This window comes from Monocercomonoides exilis (genome assembly GCF_001643675.1).
Source record: "Monocercomonoides exilis strain PA203 chromosome Unknown scaffold20-1493094, whole genome shotgun sequence".
Classification (NCBI taxonomy): domain Eukaryota; phylum Preaxostyla; order Oxymonadida; family Polymastigidae; genus Monocercomonoides; species Monocercomonoides exilis.
In genome coordinates this window covers 1,047,501-1,071,094 of record NW_027150565.1, presented here as the reverse complement: position 1 = coordinate 1,071,094, position 23,594 = coordinate 1,047,501, and the positions used below count along the sequence as shown (strand labels likewise).

The window sequence follows — 23,594 nt, the reverse complement described above, 5'->3', positions numbered from 1 at the left end:
AAGAATGTTTGTTATCGCATTGTGCCATTCCAAATCTTTGAACAAGCTATGTTTTGATAAACTTATTAGAAATGAAACTGATTGAATTAGAGCTGGAAAAACTTGCCACAGTTTTGTATGATCATTCTCAAAAAACAAGTGCAGCTTGTGCAATGGATGAAGAATGACTTCTGTTTTCATAATATTAATCAGCTCATCCAATTGCAACAGCTTTTCTTTTCCGATCGCTTCAAACTTTTTTCTTACAAACGAGCATATTTGGAACAAGCTGTGCCATCTTGTTGCAATAAAAGCAGGAACGGCCTTCTTCAGAATTGATCTGTATGTTTTTGTATGGGATCTTTCCGAAAATTCCAAGATAGAATATTTTATTTTCGAAAGAAACTTTATTTTGTTGAATGATGAAGAAATTACTAAGTTCGTCAAATGGTTGCAGCAGTAAATAAAAACAGGTTCTATTGTTGGAGTCGCTTGAGAAGAGGAAGATCCAGTAAAACTTTGTTGAATTAAAAGATTTATAGCTTTTCTTTGTGCTGCCAACCCATCTGTGCAAAAACTTCTTATAATAGAATTAAAAGAAAAAAAATCTTTTGATAATTTTTGAAATAAAACCAAATAATCATCTGCTTTGTAACATGGAGGAAAAATTCCCCAAAAAAAAGGAGTTGATAATAAAGATAATTGACAAACAGTTACAACTGTGCACTGTTTATGGGCTACAAATGCACCATCAACCATTACACATAATCCACAATTCGTAATTTTTGTTTTTCGTTCCTTTTCCACTTTTGCTTTTTCTTTCAAAACTAAATATGAAACCTTTCTCCTTGTTAAATATGGGAAAATAGATTTTGTATTTACTGTTGGATAGGCTTGCCCAGCTCGAATAAGTGATGAATAAAATTCATTTGATTCTTTTGATGAAGCGGATAAAAACGAAATATTGCATTTTGTGATCATCGAAACAAATTGTGTTTCTAACGTCTCGTGAATAGGTATTGATGGAGATATGTGATTGTTATGTTGAGTAATTGAAGAATTTTTGCTCGCAGCTTGTCTAAATAGAGTTGTTATAAAGTTAGTTTTTAGTAATTCGCATTTGTGATTCAAAATTGAAGGACTGCTTTTTCTTCCGCATATTCCACAGCTGATTCCATCTTTGCAAACTGGACAAAGAAAATATCGGTGAAAATCTTTCTTCGGTGTTCCGTCTTCTTCAACTTTCACAAATGTAATCCACAAATTATTGTTGAAATTTTCGAACGCTATTTTTGAAATGAAATTGTTTTTTTTCACTGGATTCTCGTAAACTCAAAGTAATTTTGTTTCAATTCATTAGTTAATCATAAATAAATAAATAAAAAGAAAAGCAAAACCTGGTCCAAATTTTGTTTCACAATGCTTTGAAATATTAATGAACTGTGCATTCGCTTCCTTTAACTGTTTGACATTGTCTTCAAAGGCTCTTGCCTGAAAAAAATTATACAACAAAAAATCGAAAAAATAATAGGATAAAAAAAACAACCAATAATGAATTTGATATAGAAATTTTCAACTCATCAACAAGTTTGGTTTTAGTTTCATCACATATATTTTCCATTTTGACACTGAATGTCACTGACTTCACTGACAGTCAGTAGATCATAAAAATCCGAAATAGACTTCCGTGTCAGAAACCCATAAAATAGTCAATACTAATAATTCACAAAATGTTTATATTATTATTAACAATAATTATGAATAATTAATTTATTTTTGAAAAAAATTGATCATTATAAATGAAAATGCGAAATATTTAAAAAAACTCTTTTTGAGCTCAATGTCAGTCAGTTGAATTTTTTGGCCCGTCAAATGTCAGCATGTAACACATGTTTAATGTCAATTTCCAAAAGATATTTCAAACACATCACACAAAATATTTTTGTTAATTATTGAATTCATTTCCTTTCACATTTCTAAGTTTTTTTTCAATTCTTTCAGGTTCAGAAACAATTTTATTGACCAGAATCACACCAACTACCGTTTTTCCCATCTCATGAATTACACTTTTTAAAATTTTCTTTCACTTTTAACGAATTCACCTAAATACCTGACTCACTCTTTGTAAATTTATTTTGCAACCTATTAGTTTTAATAAAACAAAATTTAAATATATTTCTTCAAAGAATTAAAAAAAAAAAATCTTAAACCATTCTAATCATAATAAAAATATTTAATGAGGAATTATATTGATCAAATTATATTTTTCATATATTTCTGCCTTTTCATATTTTGATATGGCCAACGAGCGAAATGTGTGAACATAATTGTTTAAATAACATGCTAATGAAAGAAATTTAGTTAATAGGTCTTTTAAATGCTGATGGAGCGTTGAAATTGATATGGATGATAGTTATCGGCCTCTGTACGCTTATCTACTTTTTGGCTTTTAAAATTTCAGCTAGCACAATGAAATTTTACAAAGTTGCAAAAATTATTGAAACGATTGCTGCCTCCATATATTGTATGCAATTTCAAAATTTATTTTGCATTGATTTTTGATTTTGCTTGAAGCTCTTTGGGTTCTTATTTTTCACGTTATTGCAGGATCAACTTATCATCAATTTTATCATTTTGCTCATGCAATTGATATTGTGATGGTTTTTGTATATTGTATGAACGTTATAGTTTTTTTATTTACAATAACATTATTTTTAACAACAGTGTCAGGTGCAGTAACAACAACACTTGGAATTACTCTATCAAGAAAAAGATTACTTATTGGTCAAGGTTTGTTAATATGTTTTTCAAATTATTGTTTCTTCAAATATTTTTTTATGAATATAATCTTAAAATAGTTTTAATGGTGGCATACGTTGGAGTTGAGTTCATTATTCTTCTTGCTATGTTCTTGGGAGAATTCACAACACCATTTTTACGAGTAATGGATATTATTCTTTATCTGATTATGACATTCTCAACTGGACTTGCTTCATTTGTCACATATGAAGTTTATAGAAGACTTACAAATGAAATCGGAGGAAGAAAAGGTTTTAACAAAGGAAGTCAGTTTGTGGATGCTCCGACATCAGGTCCATCTTCGATATCTACATCTGCTGCATCATCTTCAGATGATCATTCTGCATTCTATTGAGAAGATATCTTTTCTAAATGAGTAAGCTTTCATTTTCACTTTTAAAATACTTCATCAATACTTATTTCTTCAATATGTGTTAATTTTTTGTCCAATCCTAATCTTTTACTAAAGTTTTTATTTTTCAGATAATATTTGAATTTCAAACATAATGAGAGAAATGTGGTTTTAATTATTTTTTTTTAGAAATTATTCAATGAACATAATTTTTCTAAAAAAAAGTGAAACAATTGTTAAAACACGTTTATATCAAAACGCTCATAACACATTTGTGTGAATACCATTTAATGGTATATAAAGGGAAGTCAAATGATTCCTTTCGACTTGAATTAGCGAAATTATTAATGAAGAAAATCTAATTGACTTTCATGAGAATTGCTCAGATGTTATGTTTGTTGGCAACTAAGTTTGTATTATGACAACTTCATTTCAACATACAGAACATGCTCATAAATGATACCAAGGCATCAATGATTTCATAAATAGAAATATGATGCTTTTTTCTGGATGCGTCAACTTTCTTCTCATCCGCATAAGGAAAGAATCTTCTTTAATCAAAGAAAAATTGAATCCATGAAATCTGTCTAATGCTCCATTGTGTGCATGCTCAGCCAATCCCCCTTCATTCACTAGCCCTTCCACAATCTCCTGTTCTAACATTCCATTTTCTGCTTCTCCCATTCCTTGAAAGAAGCGACCGAAATGTTGAAATCCCCTGCCATTTTGACGGAACGAGTTCCACAATGAAATCTCCTGCTGCACAAGCTGGCTGTGCGGAATGCCAAACTGGTCGTTCATCATAAAGCCTTCGAAAATTGGATCGTCGAAAAAGAAAAAGAAAGGAAGCGGAGAAGATTGTGTGCCTGTTGGAGGAAGAAAAGAAAACAACAAAGGATTTGAGGTTGAAAGTGTGTAATCTGTTGGCAATAATTGAGAAGGACATAAAAATTATCATTCAAATAAGAAAAAGATAACTAAATTTCATTTTTTAAAATAAAATAAAATATTCAAACCTGAAAAAGTCAAATGTTGCAAGTCATTTGTTGATGAAGGAGAATAAATATGTTGAAGACGAGCAGAGAAAAGAGATGACAAATAAGGAAGATCAAATTGAGACAAATCCGTTTCAAGCGAAGATGAAGAAGAAGATGATGAAGAATCGCTAATCCCAGTCATTATCTCTGCAACATCCATCATTCGATTCAAATACTAAAGAAAAATAATTGATTGTCAAGACAAAAAATCGAAAAAACAAATTTTTAATTCAAAAAACATGAGAAAATTTAACAAAAAAGAGAAAAATTTTCTTCAATAAAATAAATACAGATAATTTTTATGCGAAATAAACTTGTCCAAATATATTTGTCCATGCAAAAGGCATTAATCATCATACCCCAGAGGCAAACATGCGATGCGCAGAGTTTTTGACAATTATTTTCGAAAGATACGAAAGAGTGGGCGAAAAGGAGGATGTTGCCGAATAGAATAGCGAAGGCACTTTGTGATTGCTGTTTAAAAGAGAAGAAGAAGAAGAAGAAGAAGAAGAAGTTGAAGATGATTTTGATTCTTTTTCAGCGCTTTTCTTATCTTTTTTGCTTGCTATGCTCGTCGAATCCTTCCCTGTTTTTTCGTTTGCATCATTTTTTTTCTTAAAATATCTCCAAAATTTCAGTTCAAATTTTCTTTCTTTTGAGCTTTCGCTTTTATCCGCTTTCGAATTATGAGCTTTGCGTTGACTTGAAACAGCTAGCATTCTTTTTTTGAGATTATGAAGCTCAGAAATTGAAGGAGTGAAAGAAGAAGATGAAGTATTTGAAGAAGAACTGGAAGAAGAAGAAGAAGAAGATGATAATGATGATGATGAAGATGAAGATGAAGACGAATACAAATGCTTCGAATTTGGATCATCAGCAACAAACGAAATAAGCTCAGGCAGAATGTGAGGATGAAGAAGAAGAGTATAAACAATATGAGACAAACACACTTTAGAAATACTCGAATTAGATTGAGTTTTCGGAGAAATTCCTGTTGCAGTTTTTCCGACAGAATTATTTTTACTTTCCTCTTTTTCTTCTTTTTTCTCTTCTTCTTTTTCCTCTTCCTCTTCCTCATCCTCCTTCTCTTCCTCTTCCTCATCCTCCTTCTCTTCCTCTTCCTCTTCCTCTTCTTCCTCTTCTTCATCTATATCATCAGAATTATCAAAGATTTCTTCTATTTTTTCTTTCAACATGTTTTTCCTCTCCTTTTTCCTCTTCATTTTCATTTCCCTCTTTTCTTTCTTTCTCTCTCTTCTTTCTCTTTCTCTTTGCCTCATAATTCCCCTGTTCATCTGCACAGTTTCTGTAACAAACCAAGCAAAACCTATCAAAACACACAAAGGCGACTCAGAATAGAAATCGGCTGTTGTTGTTGATGGAGTGATTTCATTGAGTGTGGACAACAAAACTGGTGGAACTCTCATAAAAAGAGGAGCAGACGATGAAAAAGAGGAAAGAGAAGAAGAAGAAGAAGAAGATGATGATGATGATGAAGATGATGATGATGAAGTTGATGATGAAGAAGATAAAGTTAAAGGAGCTTGTAATTTTAAATAAGATTCGTAAAACATTTTCTCTTTCTTCAAATGATACTCTTCACACAAACCAGCCATCGTTTTAGCAATAATTTCATATTTAAATGCATCTTTGTCTTTTTCTCCTCTCTCTTTCTTTCCTTCCTTTTCAACTTTCTTTTCCTGTTCTTCTGTTTCATCCATCAAAACTTCTCTTTTCTGATCCAATTTCATCCTTTTCAGCAGAACTGGGTGGAATGCCTTGTGCAGAAAGCATAAGATTTTGATGTTCCACTGCTCAGCCATGCGCTTGATGAAAGAAATGCCATTTTTCGAGTAAACAGCCTCAGCGAAAAGGGGAATGAGTGAGTGCAACGTGTCATTGTGCGGATTGAGCGAATAAAAGAACTGGAAAGAAGAAAACGCAGAGTTATGAAGAGAAAGACGTTGCAGACGAAGAGAATGGCGAAAAAGAACTAAATGAAGAATATGCTGTGCAGAAGAAGAAGAAGAAGAAGAAGAAGAAGAGGTAGAAGAAGAAGAAGAGGAAGATGAAGCAGATGATGAATATGACATTTCTTGTTCATTTTGATAATATCGCTTCTTTTCTCTTCTTCTTTGACTTTCAAACAATCCATTTTCTTCAGCTTCAGAATCCTCTTCTCTCTCAAATTCACTTTCGTCAAAGGCAATTCGTATTCTTCCATCTCCCAATCTTAATTGAATTCTTTGGTGCTCTTTCTTCCTTCTATGAGGCTTCATTGAAGTTGTTGTTTTGCTCTTTAAAATCATTTTCCCTACTTCTTGCAAAGAATCGTTATTATCTTCATAACTGCTACTTTCCTCGAACTCGTCTTCAAATTCATTTTCTTCGACCTTCTTCAGAATCCGCTCAACAATAGCAACACAATCATTTAATCTGTCCTCACCTTCCTTTTCTCTTCCAACCAAAGAAAGAGAAAGAGAAAGAAAGTACAAAAGATGAAGATGAAAAGGATTTGAATATGAAAGCGAAATCAAATAAGGAAGAGAACGCGAATGAAATGCAACCTGGCAATAGAAAAAAAAAGAGATAAAATATTTCATAATATCAAATTTTTATCAAAAATATATTAAATAAGACAAACAAGAACTTGTTCTTTCACTCTGGCGTAGTCTGGACTTTCAACAACATTGAACCAAGTTCCATCATCAAAAGCTTCAAAACCATGCTCATTAAACTCCTGCTTTAAAAATCTCTTATTTTCGTTTGGATTTGCATTCTCCACTTTTGCTTTATTTTCACAGCTTTTCAGATCGCTTTCCAGTATTCCAAACGTTCTTTTGAATTCATTTTTTTTGAGTTTCACTCTTAAAAGCTTTAGTCCACAATCAAAACTTTTTGGCCAGTTAGTGTTTACAGGAACATGGAAAAATTGAGTTTTAATCTTTTCTTTTTCAAATTCGGTGTGCTTGTTTGCAATTTCTTTCCTTATTTTTAATTGTCTGGCTAATGTTCTCAGGCGATGGCGATTGTAAATTACTTCATCATTAATATTTTCTGTGACATGATCTCCTCCATAGTTATCACCAACACGACCAGTAAATTTTGATTTTCTAACCACTTCATTAGTCCAATCAAGTTGTTCAACACTAACCTTAAATAAATTGGTAAGAAGAAATGGGTTAACTGAGAGATTCATTGTTTTTGAACTATCATGATGCTGGCATTTTAAATTCTTTTTAATTCCATCATTCGGATTTTCTGAAGATTCAGCCTTTATTTTTTGTGTATTTTGCGTTGATGCTGAACTTGAGTTCATTTTTTCTGTGTTGGAAAGAAATGAAGATTTCTCTCTCTTTATTTTCGCCTCTTTCGCTGATTTTTGGGGGTGCTTGCGTAATTTTTTATTATTTAGACTTTCCAATTCCTTTTTGTGAGATTCGAATGGTGTATTCTCAAGTAAAATTTCATAAGAACTCAATGATAAGTCATAAATATTTTGATGACGTTTTTGCTTCTTGCTTTTCATAGGAGGTTCTTCAATGGTTCCCTCATTATCTTCATGCTGATTAACTGTTTCTCTCTCTTCCAATATAGAGCGTAAATGTCTAGATGCCATGCCAAACAAAAAAGAAAATAATATTTTAACCCATAAAATATTTATTTCGTTATTGGTTTTTTAAAATCCACATATGTTCAACGATATTATTGTTTGCAAATGCAATTAAAATAGACTAAATATATCAAAAATTACAAAAACATATTTGAAATTCAGAAATCGACATGTATTGTTCAAAATGAATAGAACAAACACTCTTTATGGAAAACCTGTTCGTTAAATAATTGGGACAAAATATTTTGCTTTATGAATTTTGTTCCATTCTTTTCTAACATATATTTTTCTCAATTTTAGAATTTTTTTGTGATTATTTGTATTGTTACTGTTGAAACATAATGATAAGGTTGGAGAAAAAGTTTGGAACAAATCACAGTTTTTTTTATAATCGCAAAAATTTTGACCCATTTCTATAAGTGGGAATAAAAAGTAAATTATTGCAAATTTGATAGCTCCAGATCAAATCATCAAAAAAGGTTTCAAATCAATTGAGCTTGTAAAACAAAAACTGACAAATATTATTTTTTTTTTTAATAAACCTTTTTGATTCTAATTGGTATTTTGTTTTGGATTCAAATAAAGAATGCTTTTATTCTGAAATAACATAAGAAAATATTCCACACTGAACTTTTTGTATCATTACAACTTCTTGTAACAATTATTCCCCTTATTTCTTCAAGATTTGGGTGATTCTTTTTGAAAAGTCACAAATGTTTTGTTTTCAAATAAAATTAAATTTTCATATTTTGCTCAAATTTCTGTTTCAGCTCACAAATCTCCTAAAGAATGTTTGAAATAGCATTATCAATGAATAGATGTGATTGAAGTGAAGTTTGATATTAGTTAACAGAAATTTGAGGAATATATGAAAATTCAAATTTTATTTGAAATTGAACCTTTATAACTTTTCAAAAAGAATTACCCATTTAATAAATTCAGACGTTGATCTGATGCATAAAGATGAAAACTTCTGAAAGCATTTCTACTAATCCCCTCCACCGATTAATTGCATCATCTGATTACCGCTTGCTTTCATCGCCTTCAAAAAAAATATGAAACAAAAAAGATATACTCAGTTTCTTCGAAGATTGCAGCGGGATCGCATGCCTTCTCCAATGGAGTTTGGGAAAGTAGAATGGCTGATTTTAAGGCAAAGTGCCAAATTGGTGAATCGGGTCTGCCTTCGATTATATGTCTAAATATTATTGTAAAATTCCTTTTGATAAATTTTCAAATAGAATGAAAATTTCATATTTCGATGAAATGTCTGTTCCCACTCACGAAACTTCACTTAAATTGAAGGAATAACATTGTCAAGATTTGGTTTTCATGACAGAAAAAATTTGCAAAAGGGAACAGAAATTTGATCAAAATATAAAATTTTTTCTTTTTTTGAAAATAAAACAAAAGTAACTTTTCAATAAAAAATTAGATACATCAATTTTTTTCATGTTTTATTATTTTTTCAAAATATGGATTACTCTTTTTGAAAAGTTGCAAATGGGACAAATTTTTTCATTTTATAAATCATGTCCCGCACAGTTCTTTCAATGATTTTTTTTTGATATTTTTAATTTCAATTTTTTTATATTTTTTTATTTCATGATAATGTCAGAATAAAAATCGTAATATTGCAACAAAAGAATGGAACAAATTATTGTATTTTCTATTAATGAAAGAATTCTATCCCATATGATTAATATCTGGGTTATATAAAATTCCCATTATTTGAATATTCTTGCAATATATTCATCAAACTGCTCTGCATTAAACATATTCTCACATCAAATATGTTTGAATATTCTTATTTTCAAAGAATTAAAGATTGATGGATTTATAAAGAAAAATTGATCAAATTTTGTGTTTATTTATTTAACACTGACATTAAGCATTTGCAACTTTATTAAAAGAGGAATCTTTATGTTATTTTCGGAAAGAACAATCCTGATCCACGACACTTTTCTTTTGTGGGAGTGTTGGTAAATGAGCTTTCCTGTTATCTTGTCGAGTTCTTCGTTTAGAACTCAGGACTTTCCTAGTGCCAACTGGATTTACTATAACTTCAACTTGGCTGTCTATTGTTCCCCGGTTGTCAAGTATTTCAATCATCGATGTGTGTGTAATCTTAGCGTCTTGGGTTGTGGACTGAATGAAAGGAGGCAAACAGAACATGATAATTTCAGTTGGATGGTTGGGTGTGAAATTTGGCTCCATTAGATTCAGCTATTGGCTCTTCTCAACCGTGGTTTGTTGTTGAAGCGCTGGATGCTGTGCGCTGGATGCTGAAATTGGCATATCCGCCATTAGATAGGATATGTCTGCAGAGAGGAAGAATCCAGATGGAGTCTGTGAAGTCGATGATTGTCTTGCATTTTTAACAATCAACGTCTAAGGGACTTTGTTGAACATCAGCGAGGAAGTGGCTGATTGCTTTGTTGTGTATGGGCGGTTATGTTTTGGGGCACCAATCCAGGACATTTCCAATTTTGGCAGTTCTCTTATTCCTTCCAACGTCAGTGGTGTGAATTCCTTTGCGTTGAGGAGAAAAATATCCGGACTCGGGTGTTACGTTTGAACACGATTTTGAAGGTGCATGATGATTCAAGCTGGACAGATCTTTACTCTGTGTTCTTTGAGGAAAGGCACTGTAACGAAGGAAGATGAGTTTGTTGTCTTGAGTTTGGTTTGGAGATGGATGGCGTTTTCATCGATAATCGAGGACTTATTCGAGATCTTAGCAAGTTCCCGGAATCTGCAAGCAGTGAACATTATTATCAACAGGATGCTCTTGATGGTGAATTAGAGGAATTAGTGTTTATCATTTGGAGAGTCCTGAAAGTTATAATGGAAAGCCAATCCTGGTTTCCACATCTCCGTGAATGGTTTTCTTCGAACCTGACTTCTGGAGAAAGACCTAAATGGAGAATGAAGAAGAGAACTTCCCCATTTCACTCTACCATAACAAACCTTCGAAAAGAGGGAGATAACAGAGCGAGTGGCAGACAAACTCGAATTAGAAACACCACGACAGCTGAGGTCAGAAAAGCATTGAACTCAATCTTTTATCCTGTTCTCGAATTTCTTTGGGAAATATCCGAGCTTAAGCCTGGCCCTGTCTCTTCCGAAAAGTTCGAACCCGAAGCAGAACAGCTGACAAGTTGTTTCTTCCACGCAGTTCCTTGTTGCCACTTGGATTCTCACAGGTTCTCCGCATCGTCACATGCTCTGGTTCCGCCATCTTTCACCCTCGTCTACAACCAATTTTGCAGCACAATCATGTATTTCCCCGGCTGGAGAGATGTTTTAGTCCTTCGAAGACCTTCTCCTGGTATTAGTCTCTCCTTTGAGTCCTTCCACCGTATCTGACGAGTCATCAACTCCTCCAGAAGTGGGCTCCACAGTTGATTCTTCAAAGTTGGAAGAAGAATAATCGCTCTCGCTTTCTCCGCTTTTTCTTTCCTCAGAAAGGAATGATAAGTGGAATCTGATGATGAAGCAGAACTACTCCTTTTCCCCAATCCACAGCGAGACCATCCGTGCGCCAAGTGCTTCCAAGACCAAACCAGGTCACAAACCTTCTGTTTCTCCTGTTTGCGAAGACATCAACCCTGTGAACCGCTTCAGGCGCTTGTTCGGTTTCTTTTTGTTCTCGAGCGGTTATCTCGAAATCTCCTTCTGCCACTGTCCGGGACTGTGCGTTCACCGCGATGTTCCTTTCTCCTTGAATGTGAATTGCATTCACTGGAAGAGCCATCTATTGACATGCTTATCGAATCTCACTCAGGAGTGCAATGAGATTCGGGCCCGCTCCCCTTCTGTTGATGTTGTTCACCACAGAAGTATTGTCTGAACGGAGGAGAAGGTTGTGCTCATTGTGTCGGACAAGGATGGAGGAAAATCTGTTTAGGGAGAGGAGGAAAGCTAATTGCTTTCTATTGTTCGATGTTTGTTCCATAAAAACTCTGATGAGCAGAGAAGAAAAGTGTTGGGTGTTGCAGGCGTGTGTCAAAGTTGCTCCCGCTGCCTTGGGGTGAGCATCTTTCGTGAGAATAACTTCCTATCTCAAAAAATCCGTCGGTTTCCTGCTTAACCGTATCTTCAACCTCTGTATCCATTGCACCAGTTGTATCTTCTGACTGTTGTTGAATTGCATTTCTCCGTTCCAACCCGAGTCTCTCACACCTCTGTTGAGAACCGCATACCATCTGTTAATGAATAGACTGGCGTCTTTGAAAACAAAGTGCTAAGCAATGAGCAACTCTATGAAGGACTCCAAATCTCTTTCGCTCACAGTTACACTGCATCAAACTCATTTTTTTCATTTCAAAAATTGTTGCAGATATTTCCGGAAAATCTCATCTTCCAGTCTGACTGTCATTTCCAAGCTGTCCCATCTCCGTCAAAGGAAATCGAATACTCTCTTCAGCTGCAGCTCGCTTTTCTCTTTATTTACCAAGAAGCCTAGCCGCCCTAACCATTCTGCAATCTCCTTCGTTGTTGCTCTTAGATAATTCCTGTCCTGACAAAGAAGAAGAATATCATCCAAATAAGTTACACATCTCACACTCTATCGTTTCCTTTCCTGTATCAGAACTTTGCGCATCAACTTGGAAAAGACCCGGAGGGAGCCGTTGTATCCAAACGGCATTCCCCTGAAACCGAAGAAATCTCCTCTGAACTGGAAAGCCAGGTAAGGTTTGAACTCTCTGTGTACAGGAATGAGGAAATACGCCTGAGAAAGGTCCAAAGAAGTAACCCACTCTTCCTTTTGCAGCAGTTTCTCCACAGTGCGATTGTCGTCCATTTTGAAGTGTATGTCCTTCAGCGATGCGTTCGACTATCTGCAATCAAGGATGTGTCTGATTTTCCCGTTCTTTTACGGAATTAAGAAAATGTTGTTTTGGCAACAAACCTGGTCCGCGATCAGCTTGGACAGCACTTCCGTCCTCAACCCCTCTTGGATCTACTCCGCACAAGCTTGCTCCTCTTTCTTTCCTCAGATAAAACCTCTGCATCGTCTATTCTCTTTCTTCAGGTATTCTCTCGCGCTCTTGTTCTTCCAAATCTGTCGAACTCCCTCCGTTATCACTTCTTACGCTCCAATTTCCTCCCACGCTCGTGCGAAGGACTGGATCCGACCTCCTTCTTTCTTCGAAAAAAACGAAACTTCGATTGGATGAATGGTCTTTTGGTCGAAAAGGATCTTGAGATGCGCGCGCTCTGACGACTGGATGCTTTCGAAGAGTGTGTTATATTCTTTTGTTTCTTCTGCATCAAAGGTGCAATCCTCTTCAGTTGTTCCCTGTTAAGTGATGGGTCTTCTTTCTCTTCCTGCAATAACCTAGCCGCAGCAAATCCAAATTTAGCGATTATCCCCTATTGTCTAGCATCTTGAAGCGCTGCAATTAAGAAGATTAACACGTCGCTTAAATACGGTTTATCCTCCTGCTTCGCATTCTGTGTTGCCAACACAATTGCCTTCAGCGCTGGGAGCAACCGAGACTCAACTTTCCAGGCTCCCTCTTCCAGTGCATCGGAAAACCAGCTTCTTGATCTGGAGTGAGCGCAGGTTCAAGATGGAATAAATGGGGGAGCTGAGAGCAACTCATATTCTTCTGTGGAATGATCAATATCACTGGCGTTAATTGGAAAGTTGAACACTGAGTTAGAGATCTGATCTCCGAATAGTGTCTTGCAGGCTTTATCCAATTGTAGTGCAGGTGAAGGGTGCGGGATCGTTGCAACGTCGTCAGCTTGTTGAGATGAAGAAGAAAAAAACATAATACCGTGTGCTGCGGAATTTGGATTGGAGATGGGGATCGCTATGCCCAAACCGCCTATTAGTCCGCTTTGCGGGAATATCCCGCTCAGTCCCGATTCTGGTCCTTCCAATAATGTGGACATGTTTCAAGTTATGTGAACATCAGAGCCTTTTCCAGGTTCTCTCACACTCATAAAAGAGAAGTGTTGTAAATTCCGATTGTTCAGAAAAAAAAAAAAAAACAGGTGCTTTGAACTTTTATAAAATTAAAAAATTTTTTTTTCTTTTTCTTTTTCTTTTTCTTTTTCTTTTTCTTTTTCTTTTTCTTTTTCTTTTTCTTTTTCTTTTTTCTTTTTTTTCTTTTTTTTTTTTTTTCTTTTTTTTTTTTTTTTTAAGAAAAATGAGATGAAACCTCTATGACATGACAAAAGAAAATTGAAACAATGACAAAATGACTGACAAGATTTTGATGATTTGTCAAAAATCGTCTTTTTTAACAATTTCAAAATTTTCAATTTCAATAATGATGAATTTAAAAATCTTAATTTTCATAACTTATTATTTTGGATAAAATCAAATTTTTAATGAAAATGATCAGGTTCATAACACATTATTTTGACAATAAATGTCAGTTGATGAATTTTTTCATCACAATTTGTTATTGAACGTCACTGATTGTCACTAACAATAAAGTTAAAGACAGATATTTCAGTGGTTATCAACATATTATTTCCTAAGCTTTTTAAAAAGATTTTAAAAGATTTGGCAATTGTTTGTTTTATTTTGTTTTTAAAAAATAAAAATTACTTTTATTTTCTTTTATCTTTTGCCTTTTCTTTCTTTCTTTCTTTTTGCACAAGAAAAAACGGTGTTATGAATATCAGTAAAACACCAATTGCTGTAGCTTGTATCTATTCACTTATTTCATGACTTTTTCGTTTTTTATCAACAGATAGTAAACATTTCTTTTCAATATGCAAAGTATTCAACAATAACTCAAGTTTCTTCGATGAAAACACAAATTTGATTCCATGTGATGATGAAAGCATCACAGAAATAAACGGCAATTTAAACTCTTTTTTAAAAATCATTTGAAAGGAAAATCATTTCCTCTTTTATCAATATCCAAATCATATAATTCATTCAATAATGATTTTCTTTCATATCCCATTTTACCAAATTTTTGTTCTATACCACTAAATCAACAAAGCTTATCAATAAAATGAAATAATACGGGAAATAGCATAGATTCATTTCAATAAACAATATCACAAAATTGTTCAACTGTTAATAATCAAACTGATGCAAACATTTCACATGTGTCCACAGATACACACACACATTTATCATCTCTCATTTCACCAACATTTTGTGAAAGCAAAATGGATTCATTTCACTCAACAGCTTGCATTTGTGGTATTTCATCTATATCTCTGTGTGAGAACAGAAATTCCACAAGTATTAAATCAAAAGCTGATTCATCGATGTTCCATTTGCAAGTAAATCATGATTTGAATATTTGCAACAAAGTCTTTCATTCAAATATCAACACTTCATATGGTGGAGAACCCAATGCGAAAATTCAACAACCAACAACAAGCAGTGACTTTTTGAAGATCTCCAAGCCAACACTTTATTTGGACGGCTCAAATCCACCTTTTCTCAAAAGAAATAAAAATACTCATGAAGGAACTGAAATTGTCGACTGTATTTCAGAAAAAGTGAAAACTTCGATGGTTTTATTTGATAAAATAATTGGTAATTCATTTTGTGAAAAGCCACTCAAACCCAAAAATTAGGATTATTCAGAAACAAAAAGTGTCAAGCAAATATAGCTGAAATCAATTTTCCCACATAAAGATATTTTTATTTCACATTCAACATGAAAGGATGATTGCAACAAATCTCAACATAATAGTCATCAAACGTCAAAAAATATCAGTTCAAAATCTTCACACCAAAATTGTTTGAAATCTCCAACACGGTTTATAAATATAACAAAGGCTGAATTACACCATAAATTAACAAAAACAACAAATTTAAAGATGAAAAAAAGCACATTTTAACAAAATGATACGTCAACAAAAATAAGCAAAACGCAAAACAGACGTTTGCAATCAATGCAATCATTACTTATTTCTGATGAAACGACTTTAACCAACTTTTTGCAAAACGAGAGAAGTTGAATGAAAACGAGAAGATTACACTCAAACTGTTTGAACATCAGAGACAACTCGCAGATAATCAGCAAATGCATTTTAAGTATTTGAAAAGTTCTCAAGAACAAAATGAAGTGCTCATTTTATTTGATTTTAAGGAAAACTGTCTATCTTCGTATTAGATGATCGAGGAGTGAAAATGAAACACGTATTTAACTTTTTCTCCTTCAACCTATCTCACAATTATCGTTTTGCTATCGAATGTCTAAAGCAAGTGTTGGATGATGATATATTTTTGAATAAAAAGAGGTTTCACTTCATGTGTGATACTGGTACGCATTTCAGAAATTCGCAACTGCTTCATTTTCTTTTATCTGATAACTCTTCATTCGCCAAAGGAAAAAAAACAACGTTGTCGTTTTTTTGTGAGAGACATGGAAAGAGCGAATGCTATGGAGAGTTTGGTTGCCTCACACACCACATCAACAACTATTTAGATGATGATACTGTGATAACAAACAATAAAAGTCGATTGATTTTTTCAATCGTTATTGTTGGTAAGCCAATAATATTTTAATAAACTCATTTGACAAAAACTGTTACAAATTTCTATATTTTTTTAAAGTGTTATTTTTTCTTTCGTTCATAATTTATTTCGATTTTCTTATTCTTTTACGAAATTATCCCAACTTGTAAATTTTTGGCCAAATGCACCAAGAAGAATTCTTTGGAGAATAGTGGAAATTAAAGTGCTGAAAATAAATGAAGTTGACGAGAAGCTGAGTAATGAAGTGTTTTGTTCGGATTCGTCACCTCTACACGTGATTGGTCAATTCAAAGCAACATTCAAAGAGGCAAGAGCTCGAGATGAACGTCCAAAAAAGTGTTTTCAAAAAAAGAATTTCCTTCCAAGATCAAATGAAATTGGAAATATTACATTTAAATTATTTACCGAAAGGAAAAAATTAACAATGATAAATTTCTGAATGAAATGTTTATTTAAAAAATTTTCAGATGCGATTGTTTTTTCAGAGTTTTAAATGGAATTTTTTTGAAGAGCTTTTGAATTTATCTGTCACTTAGGCTCCTTTTGATGTGTGTATTGACACATGAAACAAAATATTTGACTTCAGGCATTTTCATTGAAAATTTATGCACTTTTGAAAAGCTTTTTGTGTTCAAAAAACTCAATAAAAAAGTGTTCATTTTTTGATATTCATGAAATGTATCAATTCTTAATGAAATATCATCGATGTTAGCTATTTGCAGATAAGAAAAATTAATTTATTTGAAAATCTGAGAAAAAGAAATGAAGTTTTGAGAGAAGAAAATTTTCAAAACCTTGTGCAAATAAAGCTTGAATGTCCATATTTTCCCCCACATATTCAACCATTTGAAATATCGGATATGTCTTTTTTTTTTTAAAGTTCCTTCAGTTTTATTTTTTTCGAAAAAAAATTTCATATTTTGATCAAATTTCTGTTCCCACTCACGAAACTTCAATATAAAGGAAAAAAAAATATTATCTTGTTTTTGTTTTTATATCAGCAAAATTTGGTGAGTGTGAACTGAAATTTGACCAAAATATTAAATTTTTTAGAAAAAAATTTAACAAAATGAACTTTTGGAAAGTGCACACTTGACCTAACATGACAATTTTGATATATTTTATTTCATTGAAACAAAAAAATATAATCACAAGCAATTATAAATTCAAATTAATATTGGAAAATCGGATTGAAAAAACGAAAAATTTTTTGAAAAGATCAAAAATGTCCAAAATAAAATTTTTTATTTGTGAACAAAATATGGAAATTTTGTTAATATAAGAATTAATAACAAAAATAATTAATTGTTAATTAATTATTTTTTCACACATGTTTTTTTGTTTCTGAGAAGAAATCAGATGTTACTGATTATAACGAGCTTTTTCAGGATTTGGAAAAAAGTTGGGAGTGGTTCATTCATATTATCAACTTCAATGTAACGAAAAAATACCCATCTAGTAGAAGATATATGAAATTATCAACAGTCGATGAAACAAATCGATAATGGAGATGTTCAACATGCAACAAATTCGTTTCATATTTGAAGGAGACAGCTTTTTATCGAATTCATCTTTAAATCAATAAAATATTTCTTGTTTTTTTGCATTTCAAGCAAAATTTTCGAATTGATCAGTGCTCATATTTGACCAGAGTTGGTCGAAATACAGTCGGTTATTGGTATTCTGTTGCTCGAGCATCAATCGGAATTCGAATGTCGAGTGTGAGGTTTATTCTTGGAGGAGAAGTATGTATTGTGGAAATGGATGAGGCAATTCTGAGAAAAAGAAAGTTCCACAAAGGGAAAAAGAAGTGACGAATTTGGCTTTTTGGATTCGAAGAAAGAAAAGAAAATGATGAAGTTGTGGAATGTTTTATTGTCAGTGTTTCAAATAAAAAAAAGGATGCTTCGAAACCCATCATTGAAGCCAGCATTCAGAAATGAACAACGATTTTCAGTGATGAGTGGGGTGCGTATAAGTATTTGAATGAATATGGATTCAAACATTTGACAGTTTGCCATAAATACGAATTCAAAAACACAGAAACAGGAGAATGCACTTATTTGATAGAAGGTTGTTGGTCTCATTTCAGAAGATCATTGCCTCCTTATGGAATCAAAGAAAAGTTCATCGATAATTTTATTGCTTCATTTTTGTTTCAACATGAAAAAGATATGCTATTCCAAAAATTTGATAGGAATGTTCCTAATTACAAGTTCACAGAATCTGTATTTCCCCATGACAATGATAATGGAAAATGAGACGATGAAGCAGATGTTCCCCAAATTGAGCAGAAGGCAGTTGAAATTCATGAAGAAGATTATGACGAACCAGGAGATGGAGCAGATGCAAGTGAATATTCTGAATCATAACATTTTTGATCATTTTAAAAAAAATTTTTTTTTTTAAGACACTTTTAAATAATTGAAATAACTTAAACCCGCGATTATTAACACGTTATTTAAGCATTACAACAATTTGTAAAGAAAAACAAAGTCGTTTGAATTATTTTTGGCTAGTAAGGAAAGTGAGCATATGCTGAACTTTTCTAAAAATTTTAGACATATCTGAAATTTACGAACATTTTCAAAATAAACACAATAAAGTTTTCACTTTCCAAATAATAATATTTTTTCTTTCTTTTATTTGAATTCGATTGGATTAGGCAATAATTGCAACTCTTAAAAAGTATTTTAATGATAATTTTCATTCCACACACAAAGATTTTCCTTATCACAAACATACCGAAAAAGACTTCGAATACAAAAATAATCCACATAAAAATTTTATCTCTTGATTATTTTAATTATTGAATGTGAAAAATCGATTTTTTTTTTCATGTTTCGATTCAAAAAAATGTATTTCTTAAAAATTGCCATTTTTCTTTTTTGACATTGCATTTATTGTCTTTCTTGTTTGCTTTGTCAAATAAAATATTGCTACAATGAGCAACAGAATGATGATAATGGCAAACAGTTTTTTCTATGTTGGAACTCAAAGACTTTCAAATATCAATTGTCATTTTATCAGAGTCATCATTCAAATATGAAAGATGTTTAAAAGTGTTTTAATTTGATGTCTTTTTTTGTCAATGCCTCTGTAATTACAACAAATAACTCATCTCACCACAAAAATGTTCATTTTTCTTAACGTTTTAAAATGCAATTTGTCAGATTTTTTCATTGAAGGAAAACAAAATGTTTTATAAAATTTTGATTGAAAAAAAATAAAAAAAGATATTAATGTAATGACAAATATCTATGAATGCTTGTATTAAGTTATTTCTTTTAAACTGAAAATTAATGTTTTCTTTCCATGAGATAGGTCATTTGTTATTGATAATTTGAAAGACTAAGCGGCACATAAGATAAATGTGATGATAATCTTTAAAATCAATTTTCTAATAATGATATAGAATTATAAAGAAATTATCACCTATATATGCAATATATTAAAAAAATTATTATCTTCTTTATTTTATTTTTCTTCAAACAGAATATCTGCTAAATAATAATAAATATTCAAAAATTAAAACATTTTTGTATCAATATCGCTTCACACTTTTTTTTTCGTTTTCCTTGACAATTCAATTTAACAATCTTCAATGAAAAACATTTTGAGAAAATTGATAACCGACAATTCATCAAAACGACAGTTGCTTATTCTTGCTCAAATTGAGAAAAATAATAGATCGTTTCTGTTTTGCACTAATTCTAATAAACATTTTGAAAAGCAGGAACTATCATTAATAATGAAGATGTAAAACGAAAAATTCAATTTTATATGTTTTGAATGGTTCATTCTTTCGAAAATGTTAATAAGAATGAAAATTTATTTCTAACAAGAGAAAATAATAGTGATGAAAGCACGCAGGTGAAGAAAAAGGAAGATAAAATAGAAATAGAAATAGAAATAGAGATAGAGATAGAAATGGAAATAGAAATGGAAATAGAAAAAGAGGAGGAACTGGTTGAGCTTTACAATGATAAATACACTGACCATCAAAAACAACTGATCCACTTTTTAAATTGAAAATTTGAACCAACAGCTTATAAAGACCATAATCACATACAACAATAATTATTATCTAACACGTTAATGCTTTGCAATAGAGATAATTTTTTTTTCTCTTTTCAAAAACAAAAAAAAGAACGATATTCCTGAAAAAAGAAAAAATTATTTGTCAAAAATATGTGATATGAATTTTCAAAAATTAATTTAATTTCAAGAATTAATACCAATAGCATATTCAAAATATATTAACAGTTTAACGATCCTCCTTTATTCAATATAACTGTTTTGAATCGTTTGAACATCGAATGAACAAGTTTATTAATTATTTCCATTTCAATTTCATTCCAAGCAGCCAAAATTGATTTTTTCAGCTCATTCGCATCTTTCTTTGGTTTTCCATCATTGAAAACTTTCCTGGACAAAATGTTCCACACATTTTCGATGATATTTAAGTCTGGAGAATAAAGTGGCTATTCAACGCTGGTTATTGCAAAATCTTTGATAAGATTTTGCACCTTAATTGATCGATGAATAGGTGAATTGTCTTGGATAAATCTCTAATTATTTTTGAACCGCTTGCGTGCATAAAGAATCAATGAAAACTTCGAAACACGACAATATTCCTCAGAATTCATTGTATCGATAACAAAAACGATTGGTTATTTGAAATTAAAACCCACTGCAGCCCATATATTTATTTTTTCATGTTTATTCTGACTTTGATGATCGAAAATTTCCTCATTATCTTTTTCAATCCATTCCATTCTTGTATTATCTGGTCCAAATAAATTGAATTTTTACATCTGCGAAGATAGTGAGTTTCCATAATTCATCATCCCTTAAATGTTTTTCAGCAAATTCGTTTCTCATCTTACAAGCATTCTTTGATAGGAAATGTTTGATTTTTCTCTTTGGATATTTTCTACTAATTAAGCGCAATAGTAGATGAGCAGTGGAATTGCTGCAATTCATAGCAAGATAATCGGTTGGATCTCTGGCTCTTCGAATTTGCATGTATTTTGATTCTTTTTAAGCTTTCCTCAACAAAGCAGGCGAAAGAAAAAATGGCCTTCCGAGTTTGCCTCTAACAAGCCGTTTTAATTGTATATGGTTTGTTTTTATGTGTTTTTTTACAGTATTGACTGAAATATTAAATAAACGAGCAATTTCGTTTCTTCACTTTCCTTGATCGCACAGTTAATGTATTTTCTTTTGAATCGAGCCCTTTGTAATTCTTGTCATTTTGTTTTGTTTGTGTATTATTTCTTTGTTTGTATTAATACTTTTATCATTCGCAAATTAACCTTTTTTTCCGGATCACATTTTTTTGAAAATAATTTCCTGCAAAATATGAAAATAAACATCTCTTTATATTGATCAAGCCTTTTTTTAAAAGAAAACCCGATGAATCTTGAATATAATTTCGTTATTTTCTGATCGATATATTTTTGCTTTCGACTTTAGCATTCATTATAAAAAAAATATAGAAGCATCATCGGTTCACATAATTCTGATGAGCAGTGGATAACAAAAGATGACCATTCACTATTTCCTCATTTCAAACCTTCATCAACTCAAATTATTATTTGAGCGTTTCCCACTCTTTCGTACAAAAATTTCTTTTGAATTACAACGACAAAATATGAAAAAAGGCTTGCAAAGCCAATGGATATTTAAATGAAAGAAGTGAAGCTATCGTTTTGTCGAGAGTTTGTTAATAACTTGGACAAAATTTTGGATTATGTGGAACCTCAATTTGTTTTTTGCGTCGATGAAACTGGTATTCAAGACTTTGAAGACGCCAAAAAAATGAAAGTCATTTGCCCAAAAGAAGTCGATGATTAGAATGTTTCAAACAATGCAATTAGAGATGGAAAACTGGTTTCGTTGATTGGGTGTATTCCTCTTATTGGTCCTTCAGTTGTTCCTATGCTAATGCAAAAAACAGCTTCCGTTCAATCTTTTATATTTGGAGATCTGACTGATGGAGTGGATGTTGTAATCAAAGACTCATCCAAGGGTTATTGAACTTCACAGATCTTTTTGGAGTGGCTTAATATTTGTTTCATTCCACATATAAATTGGCTGAAGGATGAACCAAACAAAAAATTGGTTCTTGTTGCAGACTGATTCAGAGCACATTCTTGTGCAGAAGCCCTTCATGTTATGGAGCAAAACAAGATATGCATTATTTTCATTCCACCTTATTCATCGTATTTGTTCCCTCCTTTTGATTTTGTTTCATTCTCAAACCTCAAAAATTATCTTCGCAAGTTACGATCTCTGTTCCCATCAAGACAACAAGCACATATCCTGACAAGAATTGTTAAAAGCTAACAGTTATTCACAATTCCAATCATTAATGGAGCTGCGTTCAGAAGAGCTGGAATTGTCAGCAAAAATGAAGAAAACAAACAAATAGTTATAGTTGATCTTTTTCGGATGGCTCAACATATTGATAGAATGTCAAAAGAGGAAGATGCTTCTAGGGAATGCATTGATAACGAAGATCCAAATTCAGAAACAGTTAAAAAGAAAGATGAAAATGAAGATAATTAGGAAGACAAAAAAGAAGATGAAAAAGAAAATAGGATGAAAGAAGAAATGAAAAATAAAAAGGAAGATGAATGAAAATATTGAAAGCGATAAATAAATGTTCATCCTGTGTGCATTGTTGAAACGCTGATGAAAAATAGGGATTAAATAAAAAAAATGTGTGAACAATTCAAAGATAGAAAAGAAATGAAAATATTTATCAACTTATGGGTGTGATATCGATTCTTCACAGAATGCAGATCGAGATGAAAATTGTTTGTGCAAGAAGAGAAAATAAAAATTTGAACTAGAAGAAGAAAAAATAGAAAGACCGGGAATTAAACTCTTTATGAAGTCTAAGGATTTTCAAAACAATTTTCTCAATGAAGAAGGATTTCAAAGTGATAGATATGGAAAAACGCGAATAAAAATGAATATGATATGCAATGATGATTCATTCTCAGTATTGAGATGTGTTTATATCTTTTGAACAATATAAAAAAATTTTTATATTATCCCACTGCATAGACTTTTTTCTTTCTATTTATCTTTAATTTTGTCTTTTTTTTCGAATTCTTTTCTGAGGATCGAAAAAATTTTGATATTAATGAAACAAAAATGTTCCCATTTTCTTGTCTTCAAATGTTGGCTTTTCAACTTTTCAATTGTTTATTGTGTTCGTCTCACATTTTTTCATCTGTATTTTTTTAATGTTTTTTCCAAGCATTATTGTTAATATGAAACAAAAAAAAGATAAAAGTCAAAAAAAAAAAATAAAACGAAACTGTGAATATG

At 31.9% G+C, this 23,594-nt stretch overlaps 5 protein-coding genes across 5 annotated transcripts; 2 read left to right on the top strand and 3 right to left on the bottom strand.

Annotated features, from left to right (window-relative positions):
- The first annotated feature begins 2,242 nt into the window (after positions 1–2,242).
- Positions 2,243–3,299, top strand: MONOS_11895 (uncharacterized protein). Its single transcript, XM_067864468.1, has 5 exons — positions 2,243–2,294; positions 2,341–2,503; positions 2,554–2,652; positions 2,704–2,769; positions 2,838–3,299. Exons 1-5 carry the CDS (start codon positions 2,277–2,279, stop codon positions 3,131–3,133), a joined length of 642 nt encoding a protein of 213 aa, XP_067728217.1. The 5' UTR covers positions 2,243–2,276; the 3' UTR covers positions 3,134–3,299.
- On the bottom strand, positions 3,295–7,798 carry MONOS_11896 (uncharacterized protein). Its single transcript, XM_067864469.1, has 4 exons — positions 6,812–7,798; positions 4,527–6,734; positions 4,147–4,342; positions 3,295–4,050 (listed from the first exon to the last, which is right to left on the bottom strand). The coding sequence occupies exons 1-4, from the start codon at positions 7,784–7,786 to the stop codon at positions 3,581–3,583; spliced, it is 3,849 nt and encodes a 1,282-aa protein (XP_067728216.1). The 5' UTR covers positions 7,787–7,798; the 3' UTR covers positions 3,295–3,580.
- A 2,676-nt stretch (positions 7,799–10,474) lies between these two features.
- MONOS_11897 (uncharacterized protein) lies at positions 10,475–11,149 on the top strand (the record flags this gene model as incomplete). The annotated part of the gene is made up of 1 exon (XM_067864470.1): positions 10,475–11,149. One exon carries the CDS (start codon positions 10,475–10,477, stop codon positions 11,147–11,149), a length of 675 nt encoding a protein of 224 aa, XP_067728215.1.
- Positions 11,150–11,243: 94 nt separating this feature from the next.
- On the bottom strand, positions 11,244–11,537 carry MONOS_11898 (uncharacterized protein; the record flags this gene model as incomplete). The annotated part of the gene is made up of 1 exon (XM_067864471.1): positions 11,244–11,537. One exon carries the CDS (start codon positions 11,535–11,537, stop codon positions 11,244–11,246), a length of 294 nt encoding a protein of 97 aa, XP_067728214.1.
- A 1,817-nt stretch (positions 11,538–13,354) lies between these two features.
- Positions 13,355–13,687, bottom strand: MONOS_11899 (uncharacterized protein; the record flags this gene model as incomplete). Its single annotated transcript, XM_067864472.1, has 1 exon — positions 13,355–13,687. The coding sequence occupies one exon, from the start codon at positions 13,685–13,687 to the stop codon at positions 13,355–13,357; it is 333 nt and encodes a 110-aa protein (XP_067728213.1).
- Between the last annotated feature and the right edge of the window lie 9,907 nt (positions 13,688–23,594).